Here is a 13,173-nt window from a genome sequence, read left to right as displayed (position 1 = left end):
CAGGGGTGGTGCTCCATAAATAATAACGTAGCCGTTGCAACATAGAGTATGTCTCGCATACGGGAATATATGCAACGGGGGAACCCACGCACTGAAATAGCTCATGTGCAAGTCTCAGCAGTTGCACGCATCCACTGACAGCGTGCTAAAAGTACGCTGCACTTTTTCACTGATAATCATTTCCCAGGAAAGCCATTGTTATCGCCAACCCTCTATCTTTAAGGTCAGTGAGCCTTTATACCTTATCAGTTAAGCAGCAGTGTAAAAGACTCCACTCTTCATGATATGGTATTTGGTGGGATTGATTGATTGTTTGATTGGCACAATAGCAGGGTGGGTAAATAGAGATTATTTTAAAATAATTAATTGTATGATAGATGCCTTCTTGCTTTATCTGAGCAAACTGGCTGCTCAGCATTTTGTGCATTCACCGCTTATTGGCCTTTCATCATCCCCAAAAGAAAGAAAACTGGAGGTGAGTTGGGATTGTTCTAACTTTATTGTCATGGTTAAGAAGATTCAACAAACAGAACAGTCCACAGGTCCTGAGCCAGCTCCAATCTGAGATTACGCAACGCTGAATTAACCTGTATGTGGTTAGAGGAATGAGGAGTTACAATGGCCATCCATAGTTTCCTGGCCCCATCTTTGAGGCGTGCATGTTGTGAAGGGCGTCTGAAAAATCTTAAGCTCTGGAATGGTCACACCAAGCGAATGCATCTTCCAAGGATTTCATTGTAGTAGTGTCTGCAGTGGCAACACAACGTTGTCTTTGCACTGTTTCACTGAGAGCATTGAAAGGAAAGCATAAGAAATAGTCCATAAAATAGTTTATATGACAGAGAAACTGAGTGGCCAGAAACTCGCCCATCTGCTAAGTTGTAAAAATTGGAAGCCACCTTCCATTACAACACTGCTTACTCATTACAGGTTGAACCTTCCTGGTTCGGCATCCTCGGAATCTGACTGGTCCTGGACCAAGGAGTTTGCTGGACAAGGGGAGGTCAATGCAACGGGGTCTCCACATTTCCTTCCAGCCACCCCGCTACCACTTAGGGCTCTGGTCTCCCTGTGGGGGGATGGACTCTGCTTCCCCCACCAAGTTCCTCCATGGCTTTGCTGCCATCCAGAATTCCACGGCTCTGCGGCCCCCTGAGGGGGGGGATGTCCCTATACTCTCCCTAGCAGCCCTGCTGCAGCTGGGGACTCCACACTGCACCTGCCCTAGTCTGGCAGTGCTCCTGGCTCAATGGGGTCACCCCAATGATGCCAGACCAGGGGTGTTGCTGGACTAGGGAAGTCTGGATTACAGAGTGTCAACCTGTATTTGTATTGTAGCACAGCAGGTCCAGTCATGGACCAGAACTCCACTGTGCTAGGTGCTGCACACACATAATAAAAAGATGGCCCCTGCCCAAGGAGCTTCCAGTCTAAGGGTCAGACAAGAGACAAGTAGATCCAGGTAGGCAGATGGGGAAATGTAAGGCAACAAGGAGACAATCTTGGTTAGCAGGCGAGGCAGAGGTCTGAGCACACTAGCTGCCTAACCACTGTCAAGAGTTATGTAGACATCATGGAAAAGGAGAGTTTTAAGAAGCAATTTGAACAGGGTGGTGAGTATTGAAGGCTAGGGAGGTTAAGTCTCCCCTCACCTAGTCTGTCCTGCCCATGCTCTGCTCTGAGGCCCCGCCCACGCTCCCCCTCTCCTGAAGTTGGCAGGGGGTCAGCTCCAGCAAGAGCTTTGGGCTGGTACTCGGGCCAGCCAGAGGACTGGGATTGCTGAGTCAGCTGGCTTGGGCTGGCCAGAGCGCCTCTGGCCATGTAGCAGGGGTGGGATGCGCAGGGCTCAGCCAGGGGGAGAGGGGTGCTTTGGGTGAGGGCGGGGCCAGTGGCTGGCCTCCCCAAAGAGGGGTTCACCCACCACCCCTGAATTTGAAGGTGGACAATACAGTAGCTTGCTGAGGAAGCTCATATCATGACTATACCTAGTGCCCCAACCAGCACTGGATCAGCTGGAGCAAGAATTCCAAGGACAGGGAAGAATGGCCTACAGACCACCAGCAGGGCCAGTGCCTCTGGGAGCAAGAAGTTGCTTGGGACAAGAATGAGGGACCGAGCTGATGAAAGATGACAAGCTGCGTGAGAAGGTTTTTATCTGAAATACTTCAAGAAACTAAAACCGCCAAGAGCTTATATTAAAATCAGCCCTCGTGTCACACGGAAGTCAGGATGGTCTCCAAAAAGCAAAAGGGATTTTCCCAGTCTTGAGGAAATCTTGTCAATCTGTCCAACTTCAATGTCATTTTTCTGAGTATTTTTCTTTTATTCCACAGATTTGAAATCCACAGAGTAAACGTCCTTCCTGCACCTTCTGCAGTTACGCGTAGGGAAAAGCATACACAGGAGTGAAGCAAAACGAACTCTCCTGAATTAAACATAGAATTTTGGACCCTAGTGTCACTGGACCATAAAAAATTGGTGCAAAAATAGGAAAGGGAGAAAGATCAATTGTTTAAAGGATCTAGCTGGGCTTGTCTTGAAATGATCAGTCCCAATTTTCATATACCAGTTCCTCTGTGCTTGGCACTTGAGCTAAGATGTGTTAATGGAGTATTAACAGGGGTTTCCCTACTCCAGGGGGTCCTCACTATAAGTCCAAGATACATTCCAAAAAACGTGGACTTATAGCAAAACAGCTTAAAGCGGGGAATTTTTTTCCCACAGATAACTTCCATTTAAGCAAATTGGGGGGAGCGTTTTGCACGACTTATAGTGGGGAATGAGAGGACTTACAACGCATCAGCTCCTACAAATGTCAACGACTTTAGTGTGGAATGGATGAATACCGGAGTGACTTATAGTGGGGACCCCCTGTACAGGGAGAAAAATGTGGCTTTGTGGTCTGAGTATAAATAGGATGCAGGATTTCCTCATTTCTCACCTGTCTCTGACAGTAACTCCCTCTGGAGCCCTGACCAAGTCCCTGCAAACCATACCTCACAGAGTCCATTTTCTTTGCAGCCACCTTCTCAAGATGATCATGGAAGGTGAAGGTCCAGTCAACTGTCACTCTGCTGCATGGTGGGGCATTATCATGTTGCACCTTTTAATCCCAGAAAACTACATTCAGGGTATTTTTGGGTCTCCTAATAGCAAGAGGAAATGGTGCATCCCTTTGTTTTTCCAGGGTTTGGTTTGGGCTTCCATTTCCAGAAGTAGTGTTCCATAATCTGACGGTCCTCAGCTAATGCTTGTTCAATGTCGTGAAAGTTAGGTGCTTGGATTGTCATGGCAAGATTAACACATATCTCAATGTAAGTGATTTAGTTAGAAGCATGTCACTTATGTAAATACCAGCAGCTGTACCTGGCCCCTTAACGCTTTTTGGGGGAGGATGCAGGTGTCAGGGCATGGTGTGGAAGGTGTAGGAGTCAGGACGGGGGCTTGGAGGTGTGAAGGGATGGAGGGCAAGGGGCGGGGGAGAAGGAGTCAGGGCAGGAGTTGGGGATTCTGGGTTGGGAGTGTGGGTACAGGAATCAGGGCAGGGGTTGGGGGACTAGGGAAGAGGGCTAGGAGGTGTGGGAGCTCAGGGCAGGGTGTGAGATATGGGGAGCTCTGGGCAAGGGATAGCAGTATAGGATTCAGGACAAGAAGTGAGGGGCTCAGGGCTGGGAGGTCGTGGGGGGGCTCACTGGGACCACTTGCAGTGGCAAGGGTGACGGCGACTGCCCAGGGGCCCCAGGGCCATGCTGCTGAGGCAGTGGCAGCACGCTGGGCTGATGGCAGCAGCTCCCTGGGGCACCCAAGGGTGGTGGGGGGCCATGCAGGCCTCCCACCAGTGCTCCCCGGGACCAGACAGGAGGCCGGGACATGCAGGGGCCAGCAACTGCTCCCAGGGGCAGGCTAGGGTTTTCAGTGCTGCCAGCCAGTGGCGTCCACTGGGGCACCTGCTGCCCCACTGTGATCATGCCACAGTATAACTCTTCCTGCTCCCAGACCCCACCCTTTCCATTGTATGAGAAACAACCGAACTCCAGGTCCATCCCAACCCCTGACCTTGCTTTAAGTGATGATAAGAGGAAGCTGCATACATATGTGGGGGTCCTAGCTCTTATCACTTAGGAGGTGTTCTAGAACAAACGGACTCGCAGATGGACAAACAAACAGACGCACATTTCTAAACTATAGACATAGGAGACTGAAAGGAGTTGGTGCAAGTACAGAGCCTTGTGGTGGCCTATGGTATATGGTACAAGGTAGGTTGGGTCTTATTAACTAGGTTACCTGTAGGCATCTGTTACTGGTCATGGTCCACAGCAGGCAAAGTGTCTGGTAGCAGAATATAATTTTGCAAGTTTCAGCATCGTGCCCTTTATCCATACACCGATAACAAGGTGATAAATATTGTGTGGGTTTTTAGTTTTTTCTGATTGCCACCCTCAGTGTAAATTGTGAGTGCCAGAACTCGGCTGCAACAAGTATGTTTTGGCCAGAAGTCTGCCTGTCTGACAGGGAAAACTGGCTCAGTACAGTAACAGGGCGTATTCTTTGGAGGATGATATGGTCAAGAAACGTATAGGTTGCGCTTAGTAGAGCAAACAGCCTATAGCCTCCTGTTTCATTTGTGGGCTTCTCAGGCTTTGGAGTGGGACTCACCATTGCTGCAAAGACTCATTGGAGCCCTTAAATTGACTTAAGCACCATGGCAACCGCTTCTACCATTGTTCCCCTACCAATCCACTGATCTGCTGTGACATTCCATCTTCCTGTCCACCAAGACTTGGACAACACTACCCCCAACATCTTGAATCCTGCGAGGCTTTCTGGGAACATTTGTTTAGCCTTGTGCAATCAAGTCTGGGCTAAACAAGAGTTAAAAAATTAGTACCTTGTGCCAGATCCCATGCAGGGGGTTCGATTTTCCCTGGACATCTTGGTCAACTCTGAACTGAATCCGAACCAACCATGGTAGATGCAGACATCGAATGCACCAACGGAATATGAAGCACTCCCTGGGGTACAAGTGTGACTCCCCCGACGGGCCATCAAATAAATCACACCAGCCGCTGCCCAATTTATAAGTTTGAAGGAGGCATCACTGCAATGAATTCTGCCACTTCAGGGGGAGCCATTGGACTCGATCAACGTCAGGTGAAATTGTAGTTGCTGCTCTACACCAGCCGGCCGAAAGAAGAAGTCCATCTGCAAACAAGGTGAAACACCTAAGAGGGCATGTGGTGAGCAACGTACCAGGAAATCAATGATCATTTCAGCACCGATCCCAGCAAACATGTTCACACCACAAAAGCTCCCCTGGAAACTGGCGCCTGGTCTCATCACAGAAGCCATGGATGGGTTGCGGGCTGGTGACTGAAGTGCTGGACCATCAGGAATACCACCAGGCCCTCAGCTGGGGTTTACAAAGGAGCTCATATTGGCATTGCTCATGCTATGGGTTAAAAAGGGTTTTATTTTCCACGTCCGTCAGCCCAGCATTTTTCACCATCACTCCATTCACACAACAATGAGCCAAACTGTTATTTAGGGGTTACTGTCTTTGTATCTTGGGGGTTGCTGGAAAGAGGGGCCAACTTTTCCAGGGGATGACCTACATCCCAAACTCCAGCAAGTCACCCCATTATACGATAAAGTCACTCCTGCATCGGTTCAGTGGGTTGTTTTATCGAAGCAGTCAGAAAGCCCAGGAGCTGTACCGTCTGCCCAGCTCAACTCCAAGGGCTCAGCCCAATAAGGGTGCCTCAGCTCCTGTGTTTGGTGACATCTGCTCTTTCCAAGTGCTGTGTCTGGACCTGACAGGCGCTCAGCACCATTTCTCTGGTGAAAATAAAAATAAAATTATTTGTAACCAATCAGTTAACAACTGCCTGCATGTCTCTGTGGACATGCAACAGAATTTCTCCTGAGCTGCTGGCTGTTTCATGGCTCACATTGCTTGATGGCACTAGGCCTTTCCATCTCACCTTCTCCCCCGTCTGTTTCCTCTAGTGACTGGTGCTCCATTAACTCATACCTCTGCATAAGGATGGAGGCTGAAATCATCTTTGGTTAGTAGAACCTGTTTTCTCTCATTGTTTCCAGCATTGGAATGGACCAACTGATGTCATTCCCTTGTGTACTTTCCTCCCCACATTTGTTATCTTCTCTGATATGAGTCATGGAGTTACCCTGCAATATGGCCGATCCTTTTGTTCCCCTTGCTGGAAACAAAGGCCTGCATCCACTTTTGCTTTGCTCTTTGCCTTCAAAATAGCAGGATCTGCTTTTCTCCTTCCCTGAAACTATACCAGCCCCAATGATGCAGCTCTGAAGCTTCACAAAGCGAGATCCGCCTCTTCCCCGTTATCTAGAACTTCCCTGAGAATAGGCAACTATTTCAACCCTACCTTTTGCTGATCCATTTGATTGTGGATGCCCTGGCCTTGCAGTGGGATGCCAGATCTTGTATTTATTATTTGTCGTATTACAGTATCTCCTAGTAGCATTAACCCAGATCGGATCCTCACTTGGCACCCTTTAGCACAAAACATTTTGTTAGCCAATTCTTTGGGGGAAAGGGGTGTCTCCTACTCAAACCGTTTCCTGTCTGACCTCATTTTGCAAAGATGGCTTGGATCCTTTTCCCAGTTCTACTGGCTGGCTCTGGGAGGCCCATAGGGTGGGGCTGGAGAAAAGAGAGTGACAATGACAATTATTGGGTGCACTGGGGCAACTCTTAGGAAAGGCAATCAGGAACCAGCTCCCTTCAAGGTTAGGTGCAACATGTGCACACACACACACACTCTCACATACAGCCAGTCGCAGCCTGGGTTCCCTCTAATTTTTTCCATCCACGTGCAGAATAAACATTGTTATGTGCACCAAAGCATGTGTGGATGTGCACCACCACCTGCTGCCCACTCTGTGGGCTGTGGGGGAGTGCTGCCTAAGGGCTCAGCTTACAGGGCACACGGGTCTCTGCCCCCAAAGAGTTGCCACAGGGGGGGGGGGAAAGGGGGGGCTTTGGGATCTTAGCCCAAGCACCAGTTACAAGGAGGAGGAAGAGAAATTGTTCTCCTTGACCTGTGAGGATAGAACAAGAGAAGGGAGGTTTAGGTTGGACATTAGGAAAAACTTCCTGCCTGTCGGGGAAGGGGTTAAGCACTGGAATAAGTTGCCTGGGGGGGCTGTGGAATCTCCATCGCTGGGGATATTTCAGAGCAGGTCGGACAGGGATCGAGCTGGTGCGCGGTCCTTCCATGACCCCGAGGTCCCCGCCCGTGGTAGGAGCCTCTGATTCCCAGGGCTGGGGGGCGGCTAGCCTTGACCCCTAGGCAGAGAGGCGCGCAGGGGCCCCGCCCTGCCCCCGGGGAGGCCCGCCCCGCGCAGGCAGGGGAAGCAGCTGGGTGGGGCGGGCTGGAGGCGGCGGAGCCCCCGGGAGGAGGGTGCCCGGGTCGCAGCAGCCGGAGCCACCGGAAACCCGCGCGGCCAAGTTGCTGCGAAGCGGCGCTCGGCGGAGCACGCAGGGGGCAGGCGCTGGAGCCGGGCTGGCGGCGCGTCCCGCTCCCCGGCCAGGCGGATCCGGACCCTCGCCGCCCCCCCGGCCCGGCATGCTGGCGCGCCCGGAGCCGGAGTCTGCAGCAGCCGCGGGGCGCCTGCCGGGGGCGAGCCCGTGAGCCGGGGACGCCAGCGGGCTCCGACCATGGAAGAGGTGAGGCACTTGGGGCGGGATCCGCCCGCAGAGCCCCACTTTGCAGAGGGCAGGTCGGGCTGGGGGGAGCCCTGCAGAGCCGCAGCCCGGGGGAGCAGGGCAAAGACCCCCCCCGGGAAGAGGGGGAGATGCGCCCGGTCCCCTCCCTCGCTGGGGCGGCACCAACTGTTGAGCCCCCTTGTGCCGCCCCGGGAAGTTGGCCCGGGCGCGTCGAGGAGCGGGATGGATGGAGGGGGAGGCTAGTCCCTGCCCCTTGGCCTCCCCCCGGCGGGCGGCTGGAACCCGCGGGGCCGAACAGAGGCAGCTCGGAGAAGGGCCAGGCCTGGCCTGAAGGCTTTTTCTTCCCCCGTCTTGTTTTTCTGGCAGGGCCGTGGCAGTGGGCCCGGAAAGTGGAGGGCGAGCGGATTGGGGGGTGGGCTTGGGAATAAGGGGTCAGGGAGAACTGGCTTCAGCGACAGCTGCTCTCTCTGCTTGGACTGTGCCCGTCCCCAGACCCTGGTCCAAAAAGGCACCTTGCCGGGCACGGTGCCTCCTGGCTGGCGCTGGAAGATGCTGGCCCCCTCTGCGTGTACCCCCAGAGCTCCCTGCCAAGGCCAGGGTGAACGCTAAAGAGGAAACCCCACAGGGCGCCAGGCATGGCAGCTGCCCAACAGCGCCTGTTATCACATGTAACAGACCTGAGAATGGCCGCCCCACCCAGACAAGCCCAACACTTAGGGTATGTTGCTGCTTCGGCTGTATCTGTAGGGTAGCAGGTGCAAGAGGTTCGCACTGCTGTGAGGAGGGCAGCACAAATGGCTACATGGATAGACAGTATAAAAGTCTCTGTTTTTTAAGTAAGAGTCTTGCTGACTTTGGGTTTCTCCGCCAACAAGTTACAGAAGAGCAGTAATTCAGTGCACACAGTTTTCCTTCTGGCTTTTAAATTAAGAGCAGCCATACTGGGTCAGATCAGTGTCCATCTAGCCTAGTATCCTGTCGGTGGCCAATGCCAGATGTACCAGAGGGAATGAACAGACCAAGGCAATTTATGGAGTGATCCATCCTGTGTGGAGCAGTTCCAGCCTCTAGCAGCCAGTGGCTTAGGGACATGTACAGCCTGGGGTTGCATCCCTGACCATCTTGGCTAATAGCCACTGATGGAGCTTTGTTTCAGGAACTTATCTAATTTCTTTTTCTGAACCCAGTTATACTTTTGGCCTTCACTCCGTGCCCTGGCCACAAGTTTGACGGCTTGACTGTGTGTTGGGAGAAGAAATGCTTCCTTTTGTTTGTTTAAAAACTGCTGCCTATTAATTTCATTGGGTGTCTCTGGTTCTTGTGTTATTTGAAAGGGTAAATAACACTTCCTTATTCGCTTTCTCCAGACCAGTCATGATTGTATAGACTTCTGTTGAATCCTCTCTTCATCGTCTTTTTTTCTAAGCTGCATCATTCCAGTCTTTTTAATGTGTCCTTGTGTGGAAGCTGTTCCATACCCCTAATCATTTTTGTTGCCCCTCTCCTGCACTTTTTTTATTTTATATATATGTGTGTGTGGGAGGGGTGTATCATTGTAACCATTTAAACAGCATTTAAACAGTTAAACAATAAGCACGAGTTTATCGGTTACCGTAACGGCTACACACCAGCTCCCAGGGAGCCGGCTCCCACCCTGTGCTGCTGGCTCTGTATCAGAGCCTGCAGTGCAGGGCAGCTCCTGGCTTAAAAGCTGGCTCCCGAGGAGCCAACTACCACCCTGCGCAGCATTGCAGCCAGCTCCCTGGGAGTAGGGCTGGGAGCTGGCTGCTGGACCTGTGTCTGGGGAGCTGGCTATGCTGCAGACTCTACATGAAAGCTTTATACAGTAATTCCTCATTTAACACTATCGATATGTTTCAGAAAATGATCGTGTTAAGTGAAAACGTGTTATGCCGGGTCAATATTCCCATTGAAAATAATGGAAAAGGTGGGGGTTTTATTTCAAGTGGTGGTGTCTGTTGAGACCGGGACATAAAGTTGGGGGAGAAAGTGGACTGGGTTACAGCAGGGAGGGGTGATGTTTGTCTCTGGGGAAGGGAAGGGAAGGGAAGGGAGGAGAGGGGAGGGGGATTGGGTTGGGAGTATGCCCCTGTGACGGGTCTGCAGACCCGCACTGCGTCCGGCGAGGGGGGTCGCCGGGGAATGGCACGGTGAATGGTGAACCCTCTGCCACTTTGCAGGGAGGCGGGGGAAGCCCCGCGCAGCCGCCGGCAACAGGCCGGTTGGGGATATCGTGTTATTCCAGGGACAGTTGTGTAATTCAAAAAACGTTCCCTAAAAAAAAAAATCGTGCTGTTGCGAAAAAGTGTTAAGCAGGCACGTGTTAAATGAGGAATTACAGTACTGCAGAGCCCACGTCACGTAGCCATGTAACCTCTACGATGTTGAATGGTTAGACCGTCACCTACTTAACTGCTTTTTAACATTCCTAATATAATATATGAATGTATGTAAAAGATCAGAACTGCATGCAGTATTCAAAGTGTGGGCATACCATGGATTTATTCAGCAGCACTGATATTTTCTATCCTATTATGTGCCCCTTATGGTTCCTAATATTTGGCTAGCTTTTGGGAACTGCTGCTGCACATTGAACAGATGTTTTCAAAGACCTTTCCATGATGACTCCAAGATCTTTTCCTTGGGCAATAACAGCTACGTGAGCCGCCATCATTTTGCACAGATCGTTGGAATTATGTTTTCCAACTTGTGTCACGTTTCACTTACCAACGTTGAATTTCATCTGCTATTTTCTTGACAGTCACCCAGTTTAGGGAGACCCCTTTGTAACTCTTTGCGGTCAGCTACTGAAATTGTCCACAGTGTTTAGATGACACCGGTCTATCCCCATTTTCTACCCATAGTCTAAGTAGGGGTATGGAGAAACCCAGTTGCTTAAAATGAACCCTTATTTATGCCATCTTGCTGCCCAATTCTTATTGTTTAAGGATTTTGTACTGGTGCCCATCGTCATAATGCCTGAGCCCCTGCCAGTGACAAAGTGTCTTGCAGACTTCATGGGGGCTTCTTATCTTCTTCCATCTCAGGCTCTGGGAGGTTCTGCTTGGGAAGGGATTGGATTGGGGGAAATGGGTGTGACAGTTGTTTCTCTTTCTATGCACTGTTGGTGTTAAGAACATTAGAACATAAGAACGGCCATACTTGGTCAGACCAAAGGTCCATCTAACCCAGTATACTGTCTGCCAGCAGTGGTCAATACCAGATGCCCCAGAGAGAGGGAACACAACAGGTAATCATCACATGATCCCTTTCCTATCATCCATTTCCAGACAAACAGAGGCTAGAGACCCAGTTCCTACCCATCCTGGCTAATAGCCATTGATGGACCTAACCTCCATTAATCTAGCTAGCTCTTTTTTGAACCCTGTTAAAGTCATAGTCTTCACCACATCCTCTGTCAAGGAGTTCCACAAGTTGACTGAGTACTGAGTGAAGAAAAAATTCCTTTTGTTTGTTTTAAACCTGCTGCCTATTAATTTCATTTGGTGATCCCTAGTTCTCATATTGTGGGAATAAGTAAATAACTTTTCCTTATTCACTTTTTCCATACCAGTCATGATTTTTAGACCTCTATCATATCCTCCCCTAGTCTCCTGTTTTCTAGATATCCTGAAAAGTCCAAGGTTTTTTAATCTCTCTTCATATGGGACCCGTTCCAAACCCCTAATCATTATTGTTGCCCTTTTCTGAACCTTTTCCAATGCCAATATATCTTTTTTGAAATGAGGTGGCCACATCTGTACGCAATATTCAAGATGTGGGCACACCATGGTTTTATATAGAGGCATGGTTTTATATAGAGGCAATGAGATATTCTCTGTCTTGTTCTCTATCCCTTTTTTAATGATTCCTAACATTCTATTTGCTTTTTTGACTGCTGCTGCACACTGAGTGGATGTTTTCCACAATGACTGCAAGATCTCTCTCTTGAGTAGCTGTAGCCAAATTAGGCCCCATCATGTTGTATGTATAGTTGGGATATTTTTTCCAATGTGCATTACTTTACATTTATCAACATTAAATGTGTTCATGCACCTTTGGCCTATTGCGTGGTAATCCATCTCTGCCAGAGCTATTCTAACACTGCCGACTTGCAAGCAACTTAAAGAAAAAGCATGGCTTCTGTTAAATCAACTGGCCACAGCATTACTTCCTCTTTTCCCAAATGGGAGGCTGCTGCCCTTGGTCCGGCAAAGTTTCTGTTGCTACCTGGATTGGGGGTTCACTCTGCTTGAGGACTTTGGAATTGGGCCTTTGATGTTAAACATTCAAGTTGTGCCTCCCTCTGCCCGTTAATTTCAAGCTACAAAACTGGCAAAGCCCAGGGTGTCTGAAAACTGGCAATAAGACAGCCCAAGTGGGTAGTGACGGCAAGTTGTTGTCCACTGGCCTACATGAAATGATTCCACCTTACAAAAGCTTCCTTCCAGCTGGCAACCTACTTAGCTGTGGGAGGCCTGAATGGGCTGGGGTACTGAATCGGACTGGGAATGGGTCACCCTGTTTCGGGAGTGAGGCATATTGGTAAGGTGCTGGGAGGACGGCTTTCACTCCTGCTGCCCAGGCTGTCCCTTCTGTATCCTCGTGACTTACATTTGCCATTCTGCTCGCTCTTCCCTTTTTATTAATGGTAAATGATCACAGACCACTTTTTCAAAGACACCCACTGGTAATTGTCAAACTAGTTTCATGAGCACGATCGACTGTAGGTGGCAAAGATTAGAGTCAATTGTCTAGTTACCTGTTTTGACACTATAGCTTTGACAAAGCACTAAATTAGAACAGTTCGGTCTGCAGTGTTTGATTTTTGTCAGCAAGCAGGTTTTCAGTGAGTGCCAGTGGGGGTACGCAAGACAGATCAGAGTCTTGAAAGGGGTACGGCAATCTGGAAAGGTTGAGAGTTTCTGCACTTGGGTATTCATCAGAAGGAGAAGGGACTAGTTCTTGTTATGTTACAGGAATACTTTTGATTAGTCATATTTAGTTACAGTTGCTATCTATGTGCTTCAAATGAGGTTTGTGAAACTGATCAGGGAACTTCAATTACTGTATGTATAGTTAGTTCATAAACCACCATAGCGACTTAAACACTTCTTTCTCAGAAGTAATGAAACTTGCGGTTTTGTGAGCCCAAAAATACTGGGAGAGGAGGCTCGGGGGAAGGGAGGGCTGGTTGCTTAATGTCTAAAAAAAATAAAAAGCATCTGAAGTTTACATCCTTGCTAAGTGTGACCAAGCTGCATACATGAAACTCGTGTTTCGCTGGTAAAGTGGCTATAATGTAAATTGTAGTAGTGTAATGCTGAGCATATGTCCAGCTCCTAGGGTTGATTCTCTTGATTTAAATTAGTGACAGAATTGCCAGATTCTTGTCTTACACTGGGCGTGGAGCCACTGATCCACAGAAATATCAGTCAGGGGCA

General features: G+C 49.6%; 1 protein-coding gene and 1 long non-coding RNA gene across 2 annotated transcripts in view; one reads left to right on the top strand and one right to left on the bottom strand.

Annotated features, from left to right (window-relative positions):
* Positions 1-551: 551 nt before the first annotated feature.
* On the bottom strand, positions 552-7,093 carry LOC112546825 (uncharacterized). The gene is made up of 3 exons (XR_012895697.1): positions 6,405-7,093; positions 4,889-5,835; positions 552-785 (listed from the first exon to the last, which is right to left on the bottom strand). It is a non-coding gene; the product is annotated as an uncharacterized LOC112546825 (long non-coding RNA).
* A 318-nt stretch (positions 7,094-7,411) lies between these two features.
* The window catches only part of PLEKHO2 (pleckstrin homology domain containing O2), a 57,583-nt gene continuing 51,821 nt past the window's right edge, over positions 7,412-13,173 (top strand). The window contains exon 1 of the mRNA XM_075896920.1: positions 7,412-7,708. Within this exon, the coding sequence (XP_075753035.1) occupies positions 7,700-7,708 (9 nt within the window). The 5' untranslated portion in view covers positions 7,412-7,699. The remainder of the gene's footprint in view (positions 7,709-13,173) is intronic.

The sequence above is a fragment of the Pelodiscus sinensis genome, chromosome 14 (genome assembly GCF_049634645.1).
Source record: "Pelodiscus sinensis isolate JC-2024 chromosome 14, ASM4963464v1, whole genome shotgun sequence".
Classification (NCBI taxonomy): domain Eukaryota; kingdom Metazoa; phylum Chordata; order Testudines; family Trionychidae; genus Pelodiscus; species Pelodiscus sinensis.
This window is presented reverse-complemented; position numbering and strand designations above follow the sequence as displayed.